Source organism: Pleurodeles waltl, chromosome 10 (genome assembly GCF_031143425.1).
Source record: "Pleurodeles waltl isolate 20211129_DDA chromosome 10, aPleWal1.hap1.20221129, whole genome shotgun sequence".
NCBI lineage: Eukaryota > Metazoa > Chordata > Amphibia > Caudata > Salamandridae > Pleurodeles > Pleurodeles waltl.
The window spans coordinates 100754614-100774959 of record NC_090449.1 but is presented as its reverse complement, the minus strand read 5'-3'; the positions used below and the strand labels follow the sequence as shown (position 1 = coordinate 100774959).

At 44.5% G+C, this 20346-nt stretch overlaps 1 protein-coding gene across 11 annotated transcripts in view; it reads right to left on the bottom strand.

Annotated features, from left to right (window-relative positions):
- Nucleotides 1-20346, bottom strand: part of SUN1 (Sad1 and UNC84 domain containing 1) — a 275436-nt gene that overhangs the window by 224680 nt on the left and 30410 nt on the right. For all 11 annotated transcript variants that reach the window (XM_069209844.1, XM_069209846.1, XM_069209849.1 and 8 more), the window contains one exon: nucleotides 227-424. In XM_069209844.1, the coding sequence (XP_069065945.1) occupies nucleotides 227-351 (125 nt within the window). In that variant the 5' untranslated portion in view covers nucleotides 352-424. Of the gene's footprint in view, nucleotides 1-226; nucleotides 425-20346 lie in introns of those variants that run through there.

Below are 20346 nucleotides of genomic sequence, written 5' to 3'. Positions count from 1 at the left end.
GTCTGTTCAGATAGCATTCACATTTTTCTTCCACTAAGAGCTTAGGTTTCGGATTGAGAACCAAGTAGTAGCAGAGAAAAGGCATTCAATGCATTTGTTTTGTCCTACAAGGTCCATTGCGTGCAGTGGTAATCATGCCGTTTTCATTCATGTTTATTTGACGTAAAAAATGCTACAGGAAAGAAGAGGAGCACACTAAAGATGTAACAGCACACATGGTCTTTACCTGGACGACCTTGACGAAGCCACGCTGCCAGTAAAAGAGATGTTGCTATTAATGCTGTCATTTTGGATGTCCTCTGCTGCATAATATCCTGTGTTAGTCACAAGGCGTAAGCTGCGTCGAGACATTCTTGGAGAGTCATAGACAGGGTTCAACTGGTTCTTGGTCTCGAAATCCAAAGCAGCAGTCGAGTAACTTGAACTGTAATCAATTAGTAAATCACTTTTAGTTGCAAATACATAAAACAATCACTGGTCTAAGTTATAATACACCTTAATATAAGGAACATATTACTGTGAGATCGCTTATGGATATTTATCTTACTTAATAGGAAATTCCAAGATGTACTAAAAAAAATTTTTTTAAAAAGCACAATAACGTGCGTGCAAAAGTTGCAAAATATTTTGGGTCTGCAAGAAGAGTGGTCATTGTTGAGTAAACAATCCGTTTCATAAATGCCATAAAGATTTTGAAAAATGTAAGCTAGGGAAATACCACTACACTTCAGCAATTTTACCATGGAAACCTGCTCACTAAACTAAACTGCGGTTGGCTCCTGGCCTTTTTATCTGTGCTTTAAAATACCAGAAATAAAATTCACTAATTTTAAAAATGGAAACTACTCATAAAGTAAAGACTTTTTTATTCAGACCGAAAATATACAATAGTAGTAACAACACTTGTCAAATGGATCAACTGGACTCTGTAAAAGGTGCTGAGCTGGCTAATTTGAAATGCTGCCAATGAAGCAGTTACCTACCAAAGTGCCTACTTTGGGGGGTGAATGTTTGATTTGTTCGTCATTCCGTCCATCATCTGTTGTTTTTGCATTATTCCCCAATCACAGATCTGGGTTTAATCCATTAGGGTTTTTTGCTCGACATGTCATTCCAATTTAGGCCCAGTCATATGCAAATCAGTCTTGACCCTGATCATCATGGCAACACTCCAGCCTGAACTGCCAGGCCAGGTCCTCCCTGGGCCAGAAACAAGCATCCTGGGACTTGTTTCAGTGTATCACCCTTCATTAGCCAGGTTATCTTGAATCTAGTGACATAGCAAGCATAGGATGCATATCTGGGAATACCCTTCCCACTTAGGGCGACAAATGCAAAAAATCCACACTGGAATTGCATAGCAAGCAAAAGAAGCATTTGCAATGCAATGCGTCTCGCGTTTGCTCGAGGTAGAGCTATTAGCATTGTAAACTCCTAACCGGACTTTTCTTGCTACATAAATTGAAAATGAAAAGAAAGTTTCACATACCTAATCGGACTTTTCTTGCATATAAAACTGAAAAGTAAAATGTTCACATAAGCGAGCCGACGACTGCCATCAGCACAAAGCAGACACCCAAAGGGAAATAAAAGTCCACTCGCAGTGAAACCTATTGGCAAAAGTGCAATTATGTATGTAACCGGCAAAAGTGCAATTAACTATGTAACAGGATCGATATCATGCAAAGCGCTAGACTACTGCCCCGCGAGATCACGCTGTGAAATAAAGAGAAAAAGTAGCCCAGAAACCAGACGGAAAATATCAAGCCTCGTATGTTTTCAGTAGTTAGTCGATGAGCTCGAGGGGGGCTAAACATGCCATTTCATTAAAGTGTTATATATATGTGAGCTCATTCCAAAGTTTAAAAAAAACAAAAAACTTAACTTCTTCCAATTACGCATCGCGTACCATTTCATTGGGCCAGGATTGTCTGCTTGTACAGGTTAACTGGCCATGAATCAATATTGCTGAAAAATGCATAAATTGAAAAAAGCACCATAACAGCACTAAAAGAAAAGAAATCAAGCAAACCAGTACAAGATGCAATCAAGAACCAGCACACCAAACAGCTCACGATGTTTTCAATTCATGCATTAACTCTCCCACCCATAAATGCCTTCACTCACTGGTCATGACACTCATGCATCCATTTATCCATTTATCCACTCACTGATTCATACTTGCTTTCACTCATTCACCCATTAACCAATCTATGAAAAGGCACTTTCAATTGTCAGCCAGACCCACTGGTATTGCTGCTAGCTTGTGAGGAATGGAGACTATCATCTAAATGATACTGCTAGATTGTGAATACAATGAGTTATTGTGTGAGGTCAAGGGCAACAAGTTTTCATTATTTTGTCCTTGGGACAAGTAGGATCATCCCCCTGCAGCACAAACCCTCTGGCTGCCAGTTTACAGAGAGGAGAACTGTCTGCAGTTGAGGTAATATGGGTGTCAAATTTGTTAATGCTGTTCAAACCTGTATTTACGGTTCATTAATGAAAAACCTTCATTATTAGGGTGAGTGCTGTAAATAAACCTTTTAAGGTAACACAGTACTACTGACAGTGGTTCCATTAAAAACCACAAATGTCCAGGACTCCCCCCTCAGCACATCACCTGCCTGAGTTTAGAGGGGGTCCATTTTCCTTGCAGGGGGCCCCCTCCAGTTTTGTTATGCCACTGATTGCCACAGCAGTTCCTGGCACTGAACAAAGCTACTTTGTGTGCCATTATGCTCCTTGTGGAAGAGCAGAATGTGATCACTCACAGTAAAGCCAGCCGATATGTAAAGAGCGAGAAATAGAGGTTTAATAAAAACATGATGTCTTTGGTATTGCCAGACCTAATTTAGGGATCCAATTCTTAAAGAATGTCACAATATTGCACACACAGTATATGTCTTTGAATTAGTGGCTTTCATGAATGCACAAGAACTTACAGAAGTAGACCAGGAAATCGTACTCCCAGAAAATATTTGTGAACTGTATTTTAGCACGGGCAAATATGCAGGTTTAGATTTACTCATGTGAAAATGATCGTTTACAAGTTCACTTTCCCTCCAACCACTCCCACCCCCCGCCTCCTCCCCCCCCAAACCCTGGAAGAACTTATACTTCTGCCATTGTCAGGAATAAATTGCCAAACGGTCTCATTATGGGAAAACATTAGAGAAGAGCTAGTGAAAATCATTAAAACATGCAAGTTAGTAGGTTTTCAGAATCAAAGGCATTCCAGCCTAGAACTATTGCTTACTGCTTCCTCCAGTTCTAGTGTGTAGATCTGCGTGAAGGTGGCAAAATAAGGAAATTGCTATAGTAGGGATTGAAATTTCAAGTACTGAAGGACTATTATAGTAGTAGCACTGGCATAATCAGAGAGGCTATTATCAGAGCTCTTACATAATAAGATTACTGCCATGTTTTGTTGCCTCACTAGAGGGCACCAAAGGGACACGTAGATTTTTTTTATAGGACACGTAGATTTAAGAAGAACCTGTCCCATGGACAAGTAGATTTTATTTCATTCCACACCCCTATGTGCGATTGCTGTCTGAGCAGAGTCAGAGTGCCATCTGTAGTTTTAGTTTAGACTGCTAATGTGTAAATGGCATGACTGCTGTAGAGGGAGTAAGCGAACTTCCAATAGTGTTTAATTTGTTGGTATGGGAGGTGCACTACAGGTCTGATGGTATTTAGAGAGCTGCAGTTGTTTAGGATGTCTTGCTTTTCCCACATTAGGGCTTGAACATTTTCTTTCGTGTTTGAAGAGAGGCCACAGCTGACGACACTGTGTACTGATTTAAAGACAGATGAGTTTTAATCTTGAAACAGCCATACCCAAGTGGAATCCATCATCCACGTATGAGCACTGCTTAATGAGACTGCCCAAAGTTTTTCAGGGTGGGGGTGGGTTGGGGGTTACTGCGGTAAGCATTAATGACATAAGCTGTCCATGCATTAACTTTCAGGAACCCTTGCCCGATCACTTGTAGGCTCTCCCATCCCTTCAAAAAACTGCTTGGATTACTTCTACCATAGGGTGCCCAACTAGCTATTTATTGTAGGATTACCAAGCACTGGTTCAGTGTCTCAGACCTTCTATCAGTGCTTGCAGACAAATCTCCAAGCTACCCCTTTAGCAAAGAGCTCACACTAGTGCACTAAAGAGCACTAGAGTTCCACACTACATTAAAACAGCATAGCACCCACCATGTCATTGTCCCAACCCCTCCTACCCTGGGATGGGACAGTGGTTGTGCGGGAAGCATGGGTACATCCAAAACAATTCAAAGGGCAATCACTGAAGAGAAGAGGCAGGGTGCACCGCCCAAAGTGGCTTGGCCCTTTGTTAACTGCAACATCCAACACCCAGCAGCCCACTCCTAATGGAGCTGTGTCATAAGGTTTCTATGTGACTGGCTTCTCAGGGAGAAGTGAATCCACAATATGTCATGCCACATTGCACTGCCCCTGCAGGTACATTCAGCATGACTTAGAACTAGTGATTTTTCAACAGCAACTGGCACTACGCATGCTGAAGTCTGTAGTGCCAGAGCAATTGTCACCAAGGGATATGGACAAGGTCTTGCACTGTCCGTTGCAGTGACACATTCGTTTCAGTTTGTGGTACTCTGGTAGCACCTCATTATTGAAACAAATTGAGCACCTAAATACCCTTTTAGAGAACACACAATGAAAAGGGGTAGTGGCGGTCAAGGTGCCGCACCTCCGTAACGTTACAGTTTGTATTGGATATCAAAGTCAGAGATACGAGAAATTGGTGCCATGTTGGTCGAGTGCCCAACTACCCAATGGGCACTGAAAATTGTGTACCCAGATACACAATGATAATTGCTACAGATTGACCAGGCACTCAGAGGAGTACAGTCCAGTAAGATCAATGGGAGAATGTGTCCCTGGTAATGTAGATCCAGAAGCGGAGAAGAAAGCACCGATTCCAAGTTGGTGTTGATCAAAGTCTTTAATCCAGTAGTCGAAGAAGAAGGCAAGGAAGCCCTGATAAGCCTCCAAACGAGTACCTTGTTGGCAGTGCTCGGTTCGTCTATTGTTCTAAAAGAACGCGTCCTTCTTCTTCGACTACTGGATGAACATATACTCTACTTGCCTGATCCAGTACACTCTTTCAACCTACCTACATACCAACTACGGTCGTACTTTCCTTGGCCGGACTGGCCCAGCCTTGATAAAGTCACTGTTGTGACGAAACACGTGTTGGCTGTTCTTCTGCAAAAATGAAAACTCACCTATGACAAACGCTGTCTTAAGGATTAAAGACTTTGAACACCACCAACTTGGAATCAGTGCTTTCTTCTCCGCTTCTGGATCTACATTACCAGGGACACATTCTCCCATTGATCTTACTGGACTGTACTCCTCTGAGTGCCTGGTCAATCTGTAACCCTTTTAGAGAAGTCCAAGTCTTATTGCAGAATTTTATCTGGATTAGAAACTCAGAACTCTGCGAAGCTTCCAAATAGATTTGTCAGTTAACACTACAAAACCAACCTTTAGTGACTATATCTCAAAGCCCACCACATACTTTTTCCTGGCTGAAATGCATATACAATAGAGTATAGTAAAGACTACAAGACACAAAGACAGGACAACACCAGTTGCGTTGGGGGACTTCACTGCAGGTTTATTTTTCATATGTAGACAAGGCCAGGTAAGGGGTGAATTTACAGGTGATCCAAGGGCGGCCAGTGGAGATGCAACCTATGGAGACTTTCCACTTGATTAGCCAACTAGCACCTGAGCTACACACCGCCAGACGCTATTTCTTTTGGGGTTTCTTTTCCCCCCATACTCTGGACACCCCCAGTCCATGAATCAGAACTCTCACGCAAGTGCGGAGCATTAAAAGGCAAATCCCAGTGACTCAGGTTTACAACTGCCATTGGACACCAAAAGAGGAGGAAGCCTGGCGGCACCAGGTACTTACACACCAACAAGCACTAACCACACCTAGGAATTGGCTTCCCCCTGACCGGAGGGATGGGTGGTAGTGATAGGCTCCCTCCGGCCCTTCTCCCCTCAGACTGATGTTCATCATGGCTGGGGTGTTTTAGGGTATAGGAATACAACACAAAACCTGTCAATGTTGTACTGTGGATGATACTCGCAGCTCCATTCCGCTTGTATGTGTAGCAAGTTTACACCATGCAAAGCCACTTCATACCATATATGACACAGTGACAGTGCTGTCTTATTCAGTGTCAAGCAATGAAAATTATTTCTCATGCAGGTTCACATCATGCTGACTAATTAAATCCCTGTCAACATGTTCAAACGGACAGCACCAAAGTCCCCTTATAAAGATGGGGGCAGTCTTAAAAAAAAAAAAAAAAAAATAATAATTGCTTGTCTTTAAACTGCTATTTCCACATCCTCCAAGCCTAACTTCTAAACTACTAAATGAAAGGTCAGTTGTTTTTTTTTTTTTTTAGGTAGTCTTATAGTCGCTTGGTCTCTTTTCTTGGTTTGGTAAAAAGCCACTAAGCCATTTTGGAGACACAAGACACAATGTAAACTTTCACTGTGAAGGTGACTGCGTGTTCAGTTTTGAAAAAGCTCATTAAGATTTGACCACAAATTATCACAGGTTCGTGCTAACACACCATCGTAAGTCACAGATTAAGACTGCTACACTTAAGGGAACATCAAAACACGAAACTGGCGAATTATAACAAAATTCCCACTCACACCAACGTATCCACAGGACACAAACAGTTTAATTTTTCACCTAATCACTTGAACCACTTTTGTTCATCATAAACAATGCGTAAAAAACACACATCTCGATTTTGTAGCACGTGAAAAGCCCTTGAGTTATTGGACTTTAAACACATTCCATGACGCCCAACACCACCCTTTTCACCAAGCATTTTTGATGTTCATGACCAACAGACATATGTGAGGGATCCACACATACAGCGTGGATATGTTGTATGTTTGTTAACACAAACACAAACTATGAAACAATAATAAAATGAAATGACTTATCTATATTCAAACAATGTTAGTCTTAAACAACATTGAATGGTAAGTGAACAAGTACAAGCTGTACTATTAAACACCACTTAGAATGTCTTCTTTCCTCACTTTCAACACTAGTGGGACATAAGAAATGATTGTTGGAGGTGATATTCACACCCTCATTTTTAGCCAAAGCACAGATGAATAAACGTTGCAGACTAGATGTATTGACATTAATTCATCAGCATAGCTTATAGATGCAGCAAAAGACGACTTTTTAGAATGGTTACCATCTTCACAGTTCCTCCCAACTGGATGGCAACAGAACTGGAAGGTCTAGCACAATGCTTCTCCTCCATAGCATAATGTGCTTGGTCTATAATTATAATTCACAGAAAACTTTGCAAATATCGAAGCTCCCTCCATGGAATGTACTCCAAATACTGCCATTGGATATATCCCATCTATCATAAATATATCTCCCCAGGTAACAAGTTGCATTAAAGGAGCAGAGAACTAGGGTGCCTGTTGAGAAACATTCCCCACCTAACAGTGTCTAACTTTAGACTGCCTGTCAGAAGGATGACCCAAGAAAGCTCCTCGTTTTGGTTTAGTACAAGATGAGGCCTACACCACCAGACTTTAAGGTGAAGCACCTACTGTCAAGAACAGAGGATCACCTACAGTTTGCCTGTATCTCCTGGCCACCATGTAGTTCACTGCTGGAATTGCTGTGTGCTTTTCCCACAACTTCTTACTGGCTTCATCAGTGCCTCTTTAAAGAAGAGCAACAGTGGTTCTGCTGAAAAGGAGGCAGGCTGTAGGACTTTTGTCAAGATACTAGATTTTGGTTGTACAAAAGGGAGAGACAATGTTAACACCTCAGCTGTCCTCTTAAGAAGGACTTGAAGCCACTTCTGTGGAGGCTGGCCTTGCAAAGAGAGGAAGGAATCGTCACAGTTTGCAGTTTTAGGTAATTTATATTTGAGTAAGGGAGTGGCAGCTGATTGGCATCCTCACTGTTAGGGTCATGTTGTACCCTCCGGATATCTAAAATGGATCTTTGTTGGACCCAAATGTCATGCATGGTTTGCCAGCATTGCTGATTTGAGGCAACTCAAACCTCCTTGTACCCTTCCTCCTTTATAATCCTCTGGACCTCTTCTCTAGACTGCAGAAGGATGTCTGCCGACTTTGGCGCCAGCTGTTTTTTTTTTTTTTTGTGTGTTGGGGAGGATGGGACACGGCCAGTGTCCAGCCCAAGAAAAGTTCTTAGTGGAAAGAAAGGGATGTACGGAGCCAGAAAAGACCCATTGTTGGAATCCAAGCAGGCCCCTCAATGATCCGATGAAGCCCAGAGTTGCTAAGTGGGTTGGATGGGTGGGGTAGACAGTGCGGTCAGGGGATAAACCAAAATCTGCTGGAACATCTCAAATCATTGTATGGAGGAACAGAGCTGGATTAGGACCAGAGGCTGGGTAAGGAAGCATCATCACCTTGAAAGGCAACAGCGGTGGTGGGACACGAAGGGGCCCTGGAGCAGACTCCATTAGTTATGTTTGGGAGTTATATCCATGGCTCTGGCTCAGAGGACGACTCCGCTGGGGTGTAGTGGTTACAGAGACTTTCCTTGGATCTCAAACAGCATTAAGGAGGAGCAGTGACATTACCTGAAGCACTACACAGTTTTTTTTTTTTTTTTTTTTAAATAAAAACGGAAATCCTTTTAGAAAATAACAAGTGGTATGCCATGGTGGGTGCTTCACTGTTACACTGATGTCACCATGGCATTGTTTATGGTGCTGAACACGACTTTGCACTCCCAACCGGCACAGGAAATGCATGGTAAAGTTTCCAGTTCCCGTCTGGTCAAGTAAGGAATTGACAGGTACAAGTATCCTTCAGAAACAAAAACTTGGACTTCCCTCAAGACTAATCCAGACATCTAGTCATAACTGTGGCCAAAATATTTCCCAGAAAATGTGAACTGACTAAATCATCTTAAGTGACTGTCTCCCATGCCTCACCAAAACTACAAAACAGTACAGGGAAGCATAGGCTGTTTATCATTTTACTGACTGGGCTGCCACAGCAATGAAAACGGCCTAGCCATAAAGAGCTACTCTGTTTGGCTGATGTGGTAACCAAAATTGCTGGATAAGCATGCTGTTTCTGAATTCCAATCATAACTGGTGTTAGTAATAAGAATCTGATTAACCAAAGACAGTCCATTCAAGAATTACACTGCCAACCCATCCAGTCGCCAATGATTCTTTCTTACACAAGGACTGGGGCAGTAATCATGCAATAATCTTGTAACACTATAGTTCATTGCAAGATAACTGGCTGTGTTCTACCTCCCACTTCAGTGGCAGGCATAATTGGATCTATGAAATTCATGGAATGTAGCCACAAAGCACCTACTGGAAAATTACTTTTTCCCCCAACACAGAGATAAAAGTTGCTGCTTTTTCTCATCTTTCTTCTAGTATCATGTGAGGATATACAAATAAAGCGTTTCAATCTTTTCCCCATCTCCTGCTCAATATATACATAGATATATTATATATATATTTTTTTTTTGTTTAATACAGTATGTTGAACGGTAACACTATGAGAGGCAGGTAGAACAGAAGGGCCAATATATTTCAGTCTGCCTACACAAAGTCAAAAACATTTATTGTGAATACCACTCAACGTATCTCATCATGTTACATCCTAACACAGCTTAGCATTTCACCAGAAGCCAGTGAATGCATCACCATGTTTGAAAAGAGCTGTGGTGAGGGGGCACTAATCACTACCTAGGTGAGAATTCCTACATTACAGATTCTGATGGGATGCCACTTCAGTCAATCTGCCTGTTTGTATTCAAGAATGCACAACACACACTTAACTCAGCAGCTCCCCCCTTGACACCTCATAACTGTCTATACTCTTCTGGTGCTAGACGACCGTCATCTTCTTTTTTAATCTTATTTTATGGGACCCCGCTGAAGCAGAGTCCTAAAATGGCTGTCAGCACTTTCTCGTTGAAGTGTTGGTAGCCAATCGGGTAGGAGCACGGGGACAATTGGATCAGCGGAGGATCCACGTCCCTAGATATCTATATTTTTTTAAACCCTAGTATCTCAAAAACTACTGAGCTACTTACACTAAATCACAAAAGCATGCATTCTGGGTCAAGAGCTAGCTTTCTGCCAAATTTAGCTTAATTCTGCCAAGTGGTATGGGCAGGCTGCAGTCGTGTTCAAAATCCCAATGGAAAAATGTATGGGGAAAATGGGTTTTGGTGCCCGCCCCTTTTTTCTCAGCCTCTGACAGCTCACCCCAAAACTTTCAAGACATCAGCGGAGCCAGAAAGTGTGGTCCCGTGCTCACTATGCCACCAGATTCAAGCTAGCCTGGCTGAAGAGGGGTGATACCCTGAAACCGGTCCCAGGATGCTTATTTTTGGTCCAGGGAGGACCTGGTCTGGCAGTTCGGGCTGGACTGTTCCCATGGGGAACAGGGTCAAGACTGATTTGCATATGGCTGTGTCCAAACTGGAATGGCATGGTGAGCAAAAAAACTGATGGATTAAACCCAGATCTGTGACCGGGGGTGAATGTTTGATTTGTTCTACATTCTGTCCATCAACTGTTCTTTTTGTCACCCCAGAAAGTGTTGGCAGCCATTTTGGGACTTTGTACCTTTCCACTCTTTCCCCATTCTTTTGTTTCAATTCTTGAGTTCATATTTTCCCTGTATTTAAAAATCTCCTTTCGTCCCCCCCCCCCCCCCCCCTCCCCGGTTTATGGGTGAGCACAAAGCACTCCGTCCATAAAGTAATCTCTCTTTGGGCTTCAAACCACACTCCGGTCACGTCAGTCTCTTTCATTGGTTCCTGGGCTTGCTCTTTAAAATCTGCTTGCTTTCATTTGTGAAAGGCGTGCATACATCATGCCTGTTCCGGTGTTTAGCCTGCCTACACAGCACCAATAAACTACTAGAAACATACGAGGCTCGATGTTTTGAGCCTGGTTTCTGGACTACTTTATCTGTTCATTTTCCCTACAGCGCGATCGCGCTGTGTTTTTTTTCTTTTAATTTGTGTGGCAAGAAAAAAGTTAGGTTAGAAGTTTACAACGCAATTCGCTCCAACTCGAGCAAATGCGTGCCCCGTTGCATTGAAAATGCTTGTTTTTTCTTGTTTTACTATTCCTGTTGCTGCTAATATTTTCACTAATCCTTAAAGCACACTGTTATTCCGGCACTGTTGCGTCCCCTTACATTTTATAGTCATCCTCACGCCCTTTATCCACACAGTTTCTAATGTTTCTCACAAACGTTTTACAACGTGCACACTGCTCCTTGTGTACACCTTTTTATCCATTATTCCATTTCCCACTCTGTCTCCATCTTCCACTCTTCCATCAAGCCATCAACTCTACCTTCTTCCCCAGCATATTAATATTTGGCTTACTGAACTTTAAACAACTACAGTATATCTTTAAAGAAACTGAGTTCTCTGCAGGCAGTAGCTAATCGATCGTATGTCTAAGTCATATCATCAAGCATTGCTTCCACTGCAATGCATGAAAGATTAAGCATCTGTTCTACGTAGCGTTACACATTCATACCCTTCATGCAAATGCTGCTTCAGTGTCATGAATCAAAATCCACTGCGCTCCCAAAGGTTATCGTCTTAAACCTTTTCTTTCCGGGAACATGAGCAATTTTGGCGTTTGTAGAAGCTTAATATGGGAAACAGACAGGTGACTGCGAAGGTTGCAGCTATGTGTCAGTAAGTGCCGATGACGCGTGCCAGAGAAGGATCCGATGTTGGATTTGGATATCCAGATTAAGGCCAGCTCTGGCTGAATAAGTGGATGCAGTTTCAGTGCATTCCATCGGCCATGTGTTTTTCAAAAGGAATGTGAAGAGCTCAGGTAGATTTAGGGCTTTACAAAGGTCTGTGTTCTTAAGATACTTTAGCGGTACAGTTTTGGAACGGTTGTGATTCTTGTGCCAGATTGCCAAGGGTGACTTTGCACTGGATTCACCTAACTTTTGTAAAAACTTTTCATCTGTACATTTTCTTCAACAAATATTTCCATTGGTGGAACCCTTAATACAATGTTCACCAATGCATGCAGACTCAGTAAACTCAGCAGGTTCAGGTACCCCAGATTCAGAATGTGTGTTTAGCCGAGCTCTTGAAAACACACTAATATACACACACCACTGACTACAAATATCTGCTCTTGCATCATACATTTGCAAATGACTACATTCAAATCTATTACTTTCCTTCCCGGACTCGAAATTCACTTATTGTGGTGCACGTCACGACCGCTGAAGTCCTTTAATTGTTATGTCGCATAATGTAAGGGAACAACGCCTCCATCTTGCCGACTCAACGTTACCGAAGTATATTACAAGCCAATGGCATTTCAAACTTTATAATGTATTAACTTACGTTCCAACTGAGCCTTCCACGTGGACTCCGAGAGTGAACTGCTTATTTCGTAGTGGGCTCTCTAATTAAACCAATCAACTCATCAGTGATGGGATTTGCAATATAAATCAATGATGCCATTGATGAAGTCTGCCTTAGGGACAGTGAGGTTTAACCCCTGTGCACTTGCCAAAGGTTTTGAAATAAGAGCACTGGATGCCGAGGTCAAAGCACTGCATGGCATGGGGGATTAAGGTTGTGCGGCGATCAACAAGCATTCTCTTTAAAGCAACTGATGAGCTTGTCAATTGAAATCCCAGATAAACACCTCAGAAATGTTCTAATCGACAGCTGCAGTGAGTGACAACCATCACTATCAAAACCTATGCCCGACTTTAACGTGCCGACAAGCATATACACAAGAATTAACAAATGCGGTTTGCAAAGCGTTGCATGAACAAATTTGTTTATTAAGATAGCATGCCCACCTGAATTTGGCAATACTGGGGAAAAAGCTGCAAAATTGACTGCATTCCTACAGCATGCTTACTGGAAATGAATGGACACAGATAGTAGGATGATGGTGTCGTTTCAGATGTAATATAGTCCCTCATGTATTCTCTGGAATGCAGAATGATACACCAAAAGGCCAAGAACACGAAGGGAGAGGGCACAACAGCACTGTGTGGAGCTAAAGGTCACGGTCTATATTTAAAAGAAAAAGTACCAGTACGTCAAAGCAGACATAACAAGCACTGGCAAAGTCAATATGTGTTGCCTTGCTGATTAGGTTAATTGTTTTTCTTTCTGCCGATGTTCATCCCAATGCTGAACATGACTGGGAAAAATGAAAAAAACCCAGCTCGATGTGTGCATCATGATGCTAAAGTTGCCCAGCCTGATGATGTATGTGTCACCACAAATTCACAAGTCATGACTCCTAAAGCAGTCATTTTTGCCATTTCTAAAATCTGCAGTTCCATGATGGTGATGCTTGAAACTGTAAATAAAAAAATAAAAACAAGCACTGGCAAGTCACTAGGCCTATGCTTGGCAGATGTTTGTAGTGTTATTTACATTTTCTAAAATAAAGCACACTGGGGCTATTACTTCAATTTTGTTTAACTCATTTGTTTACAATCAATCAATCACGAATTTGTTATGTGCACTACTCACCTGTGAGGGTCTCAAGGCGCTGAAAAAACACACACACCTCGGGATCTCGAAAAGACAATGGCATTGAAGTGCTGTTTAAAACGTTTCACTGAACTTATAAAAAGGTACAGATGTGGGCAAATGCATTAATTACCGCAATCAATCATTCACATTTTAATGAATAGTAACAGGTCATATTCATAGCACTTATTATATTAGTTAGATGGTTGCTTATGAGGAGCTATAACCACGAAGATTAAAACAAATACATAAAAACAGCACAAGATTCTACCAAATGTAGAAAAACTAACGTGATATTCACAATGCTTAGAATGGATATAACGGTGACTTACGCAAGTGTGCATCCCTTTTTCAAAGTCCGGTTGCAAATAACTCACATGCACGGAAGTTATGACTAATACAGGGCAGGCCTTCCCTGTTGCCTGGTTTGGAGAGCGGCTTAAATCGCCCTCTGACCCTTTGACCCGGTCCTTTGCCAGTTCATGAGGTGCATTTATATTGTATGTACAAGTACTACCGGTGTGTGTATGCTGCACGTGAAGAATGCATGTGAAAAGCAAAACAGCCACCATGGGTTCCATTTTGCACCAGGCATACTTTGTTGGTACCTAAAATTAAGGCATGTAAGGAGAGCCCAGGCAGCAGAAGTGAACTGCAGGTCACACCCAGAACATTCAAGGATTCTCTTTCAGTGGGTCAAACAGAAGATTGATGCTGAAATTAGGAAAGGAGACAGAGGTCCCCTTTGAAACTAGGGAACTTCTCTCCTACCCTGGTCCATTGTTTTCTTGTAGACGGTACCTGCAGCCCCCATATAAAAGTTAAAAGAAAGTTAAGTGGCAGTGTCACTTGCCTTTGTACTCTTGTTTAGGAGAACTACCGGCTCCCCCTTGCCACAGGGGCCATTCCTGGACCAATATGCATGCAAAATCACAAAATGCAGAACAGTACTGCCTGGATAACACAATGATTGTCTGCAAAAACAGGGAAGAAACGTCCAGGAAGTGATTCCAAGATTTAGTTAGATGAAGCTTGAAGTCCCACAACAGTGGCGACAGAGAGATTCCTTGGGGCTCCATGGACGAGGCACCGACAGGTTTGTGACCAGTAATCTAATGAAGAGTTGACAGGCCTGCCAGACTGGGCTGTATGCATCTAACTTCGAAGGAGAGTCCTGACCAACTAAGGACAGACACTTTCAGTGTCTGTGCATCAAGAAGGCTGTACTAAAATGAAGCCAAGGCTGTAAAAGGACTCAACAATGCAAAGAGACACCCCTACGGGCACTGCACGAAGGTCCACAAGCCCAGCCCTTACCAGCAAGGGACAAATAAACACCGTGCAGAGTTCTCAGAAATATGCCAGGAACCGAATTGTCATTTGTGACCTACCACCAAGAAGTGCTGATGCACCCAGATGAACTGGACTGTCAGATCCAAGAAAGACTTCAAGTATCAAGATAAGTCAAGAGGACAGACATTGCTAAAACCTGGGTAGGGCACCTGCTTGTGGGAGAGGAGGGTTTTGGCCCAGAGAAATGCCCGGTGACAGCGCTGCAATTCCCAGTGCAGCTGACTGGTGCTGCCGTAACTTCCGCACAACTTCAGGCACTGGCACTCATCGCGTACAGTCCGTTTTGGGGAAGCACAGTATACATACATTAGACTACATGCCACACACCACCAGGAATTGGCCCACTCTTGTTGACAGGGACGCATGCAGGAGCAACCCTCACCACAAGAACTACCAAACTGTTTCATAATGGACTGAGAGGTAGTATGTTATTGCGTCTGCGAAGTAGCCCTGTGATATTCCCACTTTGGGCAAAAGCCATTCACTAAAGAGACAATCCCAAAATCACCAGGGATACAGTTTCTCATTGGCAGTCCATAGTTGGCATCTTCTGTGTCTTACGTGCAATATGTTTTTCCAGTGTGTGTAGTATCAAAGTCCATCTTGCTATCTTAATCATAAGTACTGACTGGACAGCAGTCACTCGATATTTGAGTGCTAAGTCTCCAACTCTAAACCACCTACATAGACCCTATCTAGCTGCAGATTTCTTACCTTTAGATTTTCCTGGCATCAGCTTGGAATCCGGGACTTTTGCAGAGAAATACACTTGGGTGTGCCACTGGGTGGCCTTGTCTGGTCTGCTTAGCATCATCGTTGGTGCCATCTGTGATGTCACAATAGCCTATAAAGGCACCACCTAGGCGCGCGTACATCAGTTCCTTTTCCACAAACTTCCACGTCAGAAGTGCAGAGCCATAGACAGAACTAACAGTTTGTGCAAAAAACTAGGGCCCAATAAGGACAATCCCTGACCCTAGTAGATGTGTCCGCAGAGCAGGGAGGCATGGGTGGGTGTAAGGAATCTGCAGCTAGATAGAGTCTCTACCAGATAATGCGTTACTGAAGGTAACTAACTTGTTTAATAGAGACTTTTAGATGCAGATTCCTTACCTTTAGAATAGATACCCAAGCCATAACTTCCTGGTGGTGGGTTACAGATAAATCTCCTTACACTAGAAAGTCCTGTGGGACCGAACAGGCAAAGTGCCCGTCTCTACAGACCTGACTGTCCAGGCAGTAATGCCTTCCGAATGTGTGCAAGTATGCTCACATCGCTGCCTGACAGATATCCACGACAGGAACACCTTGTGATAGTGCAGTGGTAGCAGCCTTGCCCCTGGTGGAATGAGCTGGCAAGCCCTCAGGAGGCTGCTTCTTGGCCAGTGCGTAGCAGATCTTAATGCAGAGAACGACCCAGCACAAAATTGTTAGTTTCCTCACTGCCTGACCTTTCTTTGCTCCCACATACCCCCAAAAAGAGTTGGTCATGCACCACGAACTCTTGTGCGGTCAAGGTAGAATGATAACACTTTTGTGGGACCATTTGGTGGAGTTCCTCCTCTTCTATTGAAGGATGCGGAGGAGCAAAGAAAATGGGCAGGGTGATGTTCTGACCCAGGTGAAATAGGGCCACCATCTTAGGGAGGAAAGAGGCACGTATTCTAATTACCACCTTGTCCGGGAACATGGTGAGACACAGTGGCTTAGATGAAAAAGCCTGCCTCTCACTCATCCTGGCAGATGTTGTTGCCACTAAGAAGGCGGTCTTGATGGTGAGCAGCCAGAGGGGGACAGTTGTGCAGTGGCTCCAAGGGAGCACACATAAGAAATGTGAGAACCAGATTTAAGTTCCACTGAGGCATAACAAAGGGCGTAAGGGGATACATACGTACAAGCCTTTTGAGAAATCTATGAACAATAGGTGATTTGAATAATGAAGGCTGATCAGGTAGCCAAAGGAACGTCAATAAGGCGGAAAGATAGCCTTTAAGAGTGCCTAAGCCAGAGTCCTGCTGGGCAAGGGATAAGACAAAGAAGAATGTCAGAGAGAGAATTAGAAAGAGGATCAATAGATCTTTCTGTACAATAACTTACAAAAGGTTTCCAGCTGCAGGCATATGCCGTCTTGGTGGAGGGATGCCTGGCTGCTAAAATAAACTTTACAGACTTTGGGAGGAAGACTGAAGGTTGTCAACTGTTGTCGCTCAATCTCCACGCATAAAGGCACAGACTTGATAGGTTCAGGTGTTGTCCGGGAACACCTGCACCATCTTCCCTTTTACAAGAGGAAGAAACGCCTTCAAAGCAAGTCAGATTGCCAGGAGCACCAGTAAGTTGGTATGGAGTCCGGATTCCGCCAGAGACCAGAGGTCTCTGATCTCCACCTCTCCCAGATGGCCACCCCATCACAAAAGTGACGCATCTGTCACTACTGTAAACTCTGATTGGGGAAGGGAGAGGAGTCTGCCTATGACCCAACAGCAGTTCATTAACCACCACTGCAGATCTTTTGCAGCTCCCTCAGAGAGCTGAACTGTGTCAGTGAGATTTCCCTGATGCTGTGCCCATTGGAACTTCATGTTTCGATACAGAGCCCTCATATGCCATCTGCCATGTTTGACTAAGAGGATGAAAAAGGCCATGAGGCCAACAGCCCTAGAGTCTGTCTCGCCGAAATCCAGGATAGAGGCTGAAACATCTGAATCCTAGCCTGAAAATTCTGGACTCGCTGCTCGGGAGGAAAGGGCCCAAAAAACTGCACTGTGTCCAGAACAGCTCTGATGAAAAGGAGCGTCTGAGAGGGAGTTAGGTGTGACATTGGCATGGGTATAGAGAACCACACTGAATACAGGTTTGCTGTAGTTTGAAGTAGGGCGACGACAGCCTGGGGCAATGGAGCCTTCAACAGCCAGTGGTCGAGGTAGGGGGAAGACTGAAACCTCTAACCTGTGCAGATGAGCTGCTACCACCACCATTACTTTGGTGAAAACCCGAGGGGCACTGGTGAGAACAAAAGGGGAGCACAGTAAACTGAAAGAGCTGGTGGCCCACCTTGAACCGGAGGTCATGCCTGTGGCTAGGCAGGATGGGGATATGGAAATACACATCCTGAAAATCCAGCGCTACCATCCAGTCTCCTTCATCTAGGGCAGACAAGACCCGAGCCAGAATGAGCATTCTGAATTTCTTATTTTTGAGGAAGAGATTGACATCCCGCAAATCCAGAATAGGGCGAAGACCCTAGTTCTTTCTGGGTATCAGAAAGTAGCAGAAATAACAACCACTACCTACTTATGATACCAGGACCTTTTCTATGGCTCCCTTGGCCAAGAGAGCTGTAACTTCCTCGCAAAGCAAAACTAAGTGATTCTCTATCAGCCGTTCTGTTTTACAAAGACACGGGAGGGAAATGCCCTTCTGTATGATCTGCAAGACCCATTTGTCCAATATTATGGACTTCCATTGAGAGAGATAAAATGTAATCCTCCCTCCAACAAGACGTACATGGTCTTACAGAATCACACTAGGAGGAAGGTTGGGGAGGAGGGGGGCCAGGGGGTGGGCATCTGGCCAGACCCTCTGGGTCTAAAGGCACTACGAGCGCGTCCCTGTACAAGATTTTGGCCTGGCAGAGGATGGTGGCTCGTCTGTAGGTGTCGCGGTACCCTCCACCCGTTCGGAGGCATCAAAGGGGCGAAAGACTGACTGTTGGCAAGGGTGTCGCCGAAAAGCCCAAGGACTTTGCTGTCGTCTGGGAGTCCTTGAAGTACTCCAGCGCCGAGTCTGCCTTTTCAACAAATAGGGGGACCCATAGGAGGGGCATGTGCATGAAGTTTGCCTGGACTTGCCCCAAAAAGCCAGATGTACAAGGCCAGCTTTGGTGTTAAAGCTCCACCGTCGACGAAATCGCTCTACCGAGCGAGTCAGTTATGGCCAATCCACATCAGAAGGTAAACTTGGCTGTATCTCTACTAACTTTGACTGCCTATGAGAGAGTGGCCTGCATGTCTTCCGGGACCGGAGGCAGCATCTGTGTCAACGTATGCCATAAAGTATGAGGAAAAATGGCCCAATAGGCATGAGGTGTTCACCGACCTCAATGCCCGGCTGGAGGAAGAAAACATCTTCCCAAGCTGGACCAGCCTCTTGGATTCCCTATCTGGGAGAGCGGAAGGGAAGGTGCCATGTGAAGTGGAGGCTTGGACTATCAAGCTCTCCAGGGCGGGGTGTTTGGTGAGGAAGCTAGGATCACCAGGAGGAGGCAGACAGCAGCGGCCAATTGTCCTGTTTACAGGTACCCCCTGTGCTGGTTTTGGACCACATTCCCAGCAGGACATCTGTGAGGGTCTCATTAAAGGGTAACGTCAGTTCTGATGTAGAAACACCCGGCTGACGCACCTCCATCAGGAGGTTAGTCCTGACCGGCACCGTAGGCAGGACTAACCTCCTGACCGGCACCGTAGGCAGATCTAGGTCCAAGACCTCTGCTGCCCTACACACCACAATTGAGTATGCTGCCCCCTCCTTCATAGCCACAGTAGGAGATGAGAGCATGCCAGTATTTGGAGAGCTGTCCAGTCCACTGGCCTCTCCTAGCTCCTCATACCAGTTCATAGGCTCTGATTTGGACTTCAAAGGGTCCTGAAACCCCTCCCATTCCTCACCAGTGCCTGGGTGATCATAGAAATGCTCAGCTAATGATCTGGCACCTGTGGGCGCCACTGCCATCGTGTGATGCCATTCCGGTTCATCAGTAATTATAATGGGGCTCGCGCCACCGGTGGCGGCGGTAATGTCCACGTCGAGTGACGCCAGAGGATGCAGACTGTGGGCTCAGCATCATTCAGGAACCGGTAAAGGATCCAAGAGCCGCCACCGAAGCTGCTGGCGTGGAACCTGATAGGGCCTCCGCCGACAGAGGGGCCCGAAGGAACAAAGGCAGGGCCAGCCCGCTCAAATACGAGGCGCACAACCTCTTAAAACTGAGTGGAGCAGGGAGTTTGCTCTGGATCATGGAAAGGGCGGGGAGGCTTAGAGTCGGCCCTGGGAACGGTTCTACGGAACAGTTCCTGGAGCATACATTTTCCCGACTTGCCTCGTTGACTGACAGACAAACTGAAGTTGAAGTTTGCTTGGATGACCTCTTCCCGTACATCTTCCGAGTGCCCGGAGGACCTTGAGTGGGATGAAGAAGAATCTGGACTCTTGGAGCAGTCCCTGCCATGACCTCCTCGACCGTGACATCCAAGGAGCCCCCATTAGCTTCAGGGACCGCGCTCTCAAAGCTTTCAGAGCCAGGCCCAGTAGTCAGAATACAACTTCGGGTCATGGTCTCGGCCTAAGTACCAGAGATATACCTTATGGGGTCCATC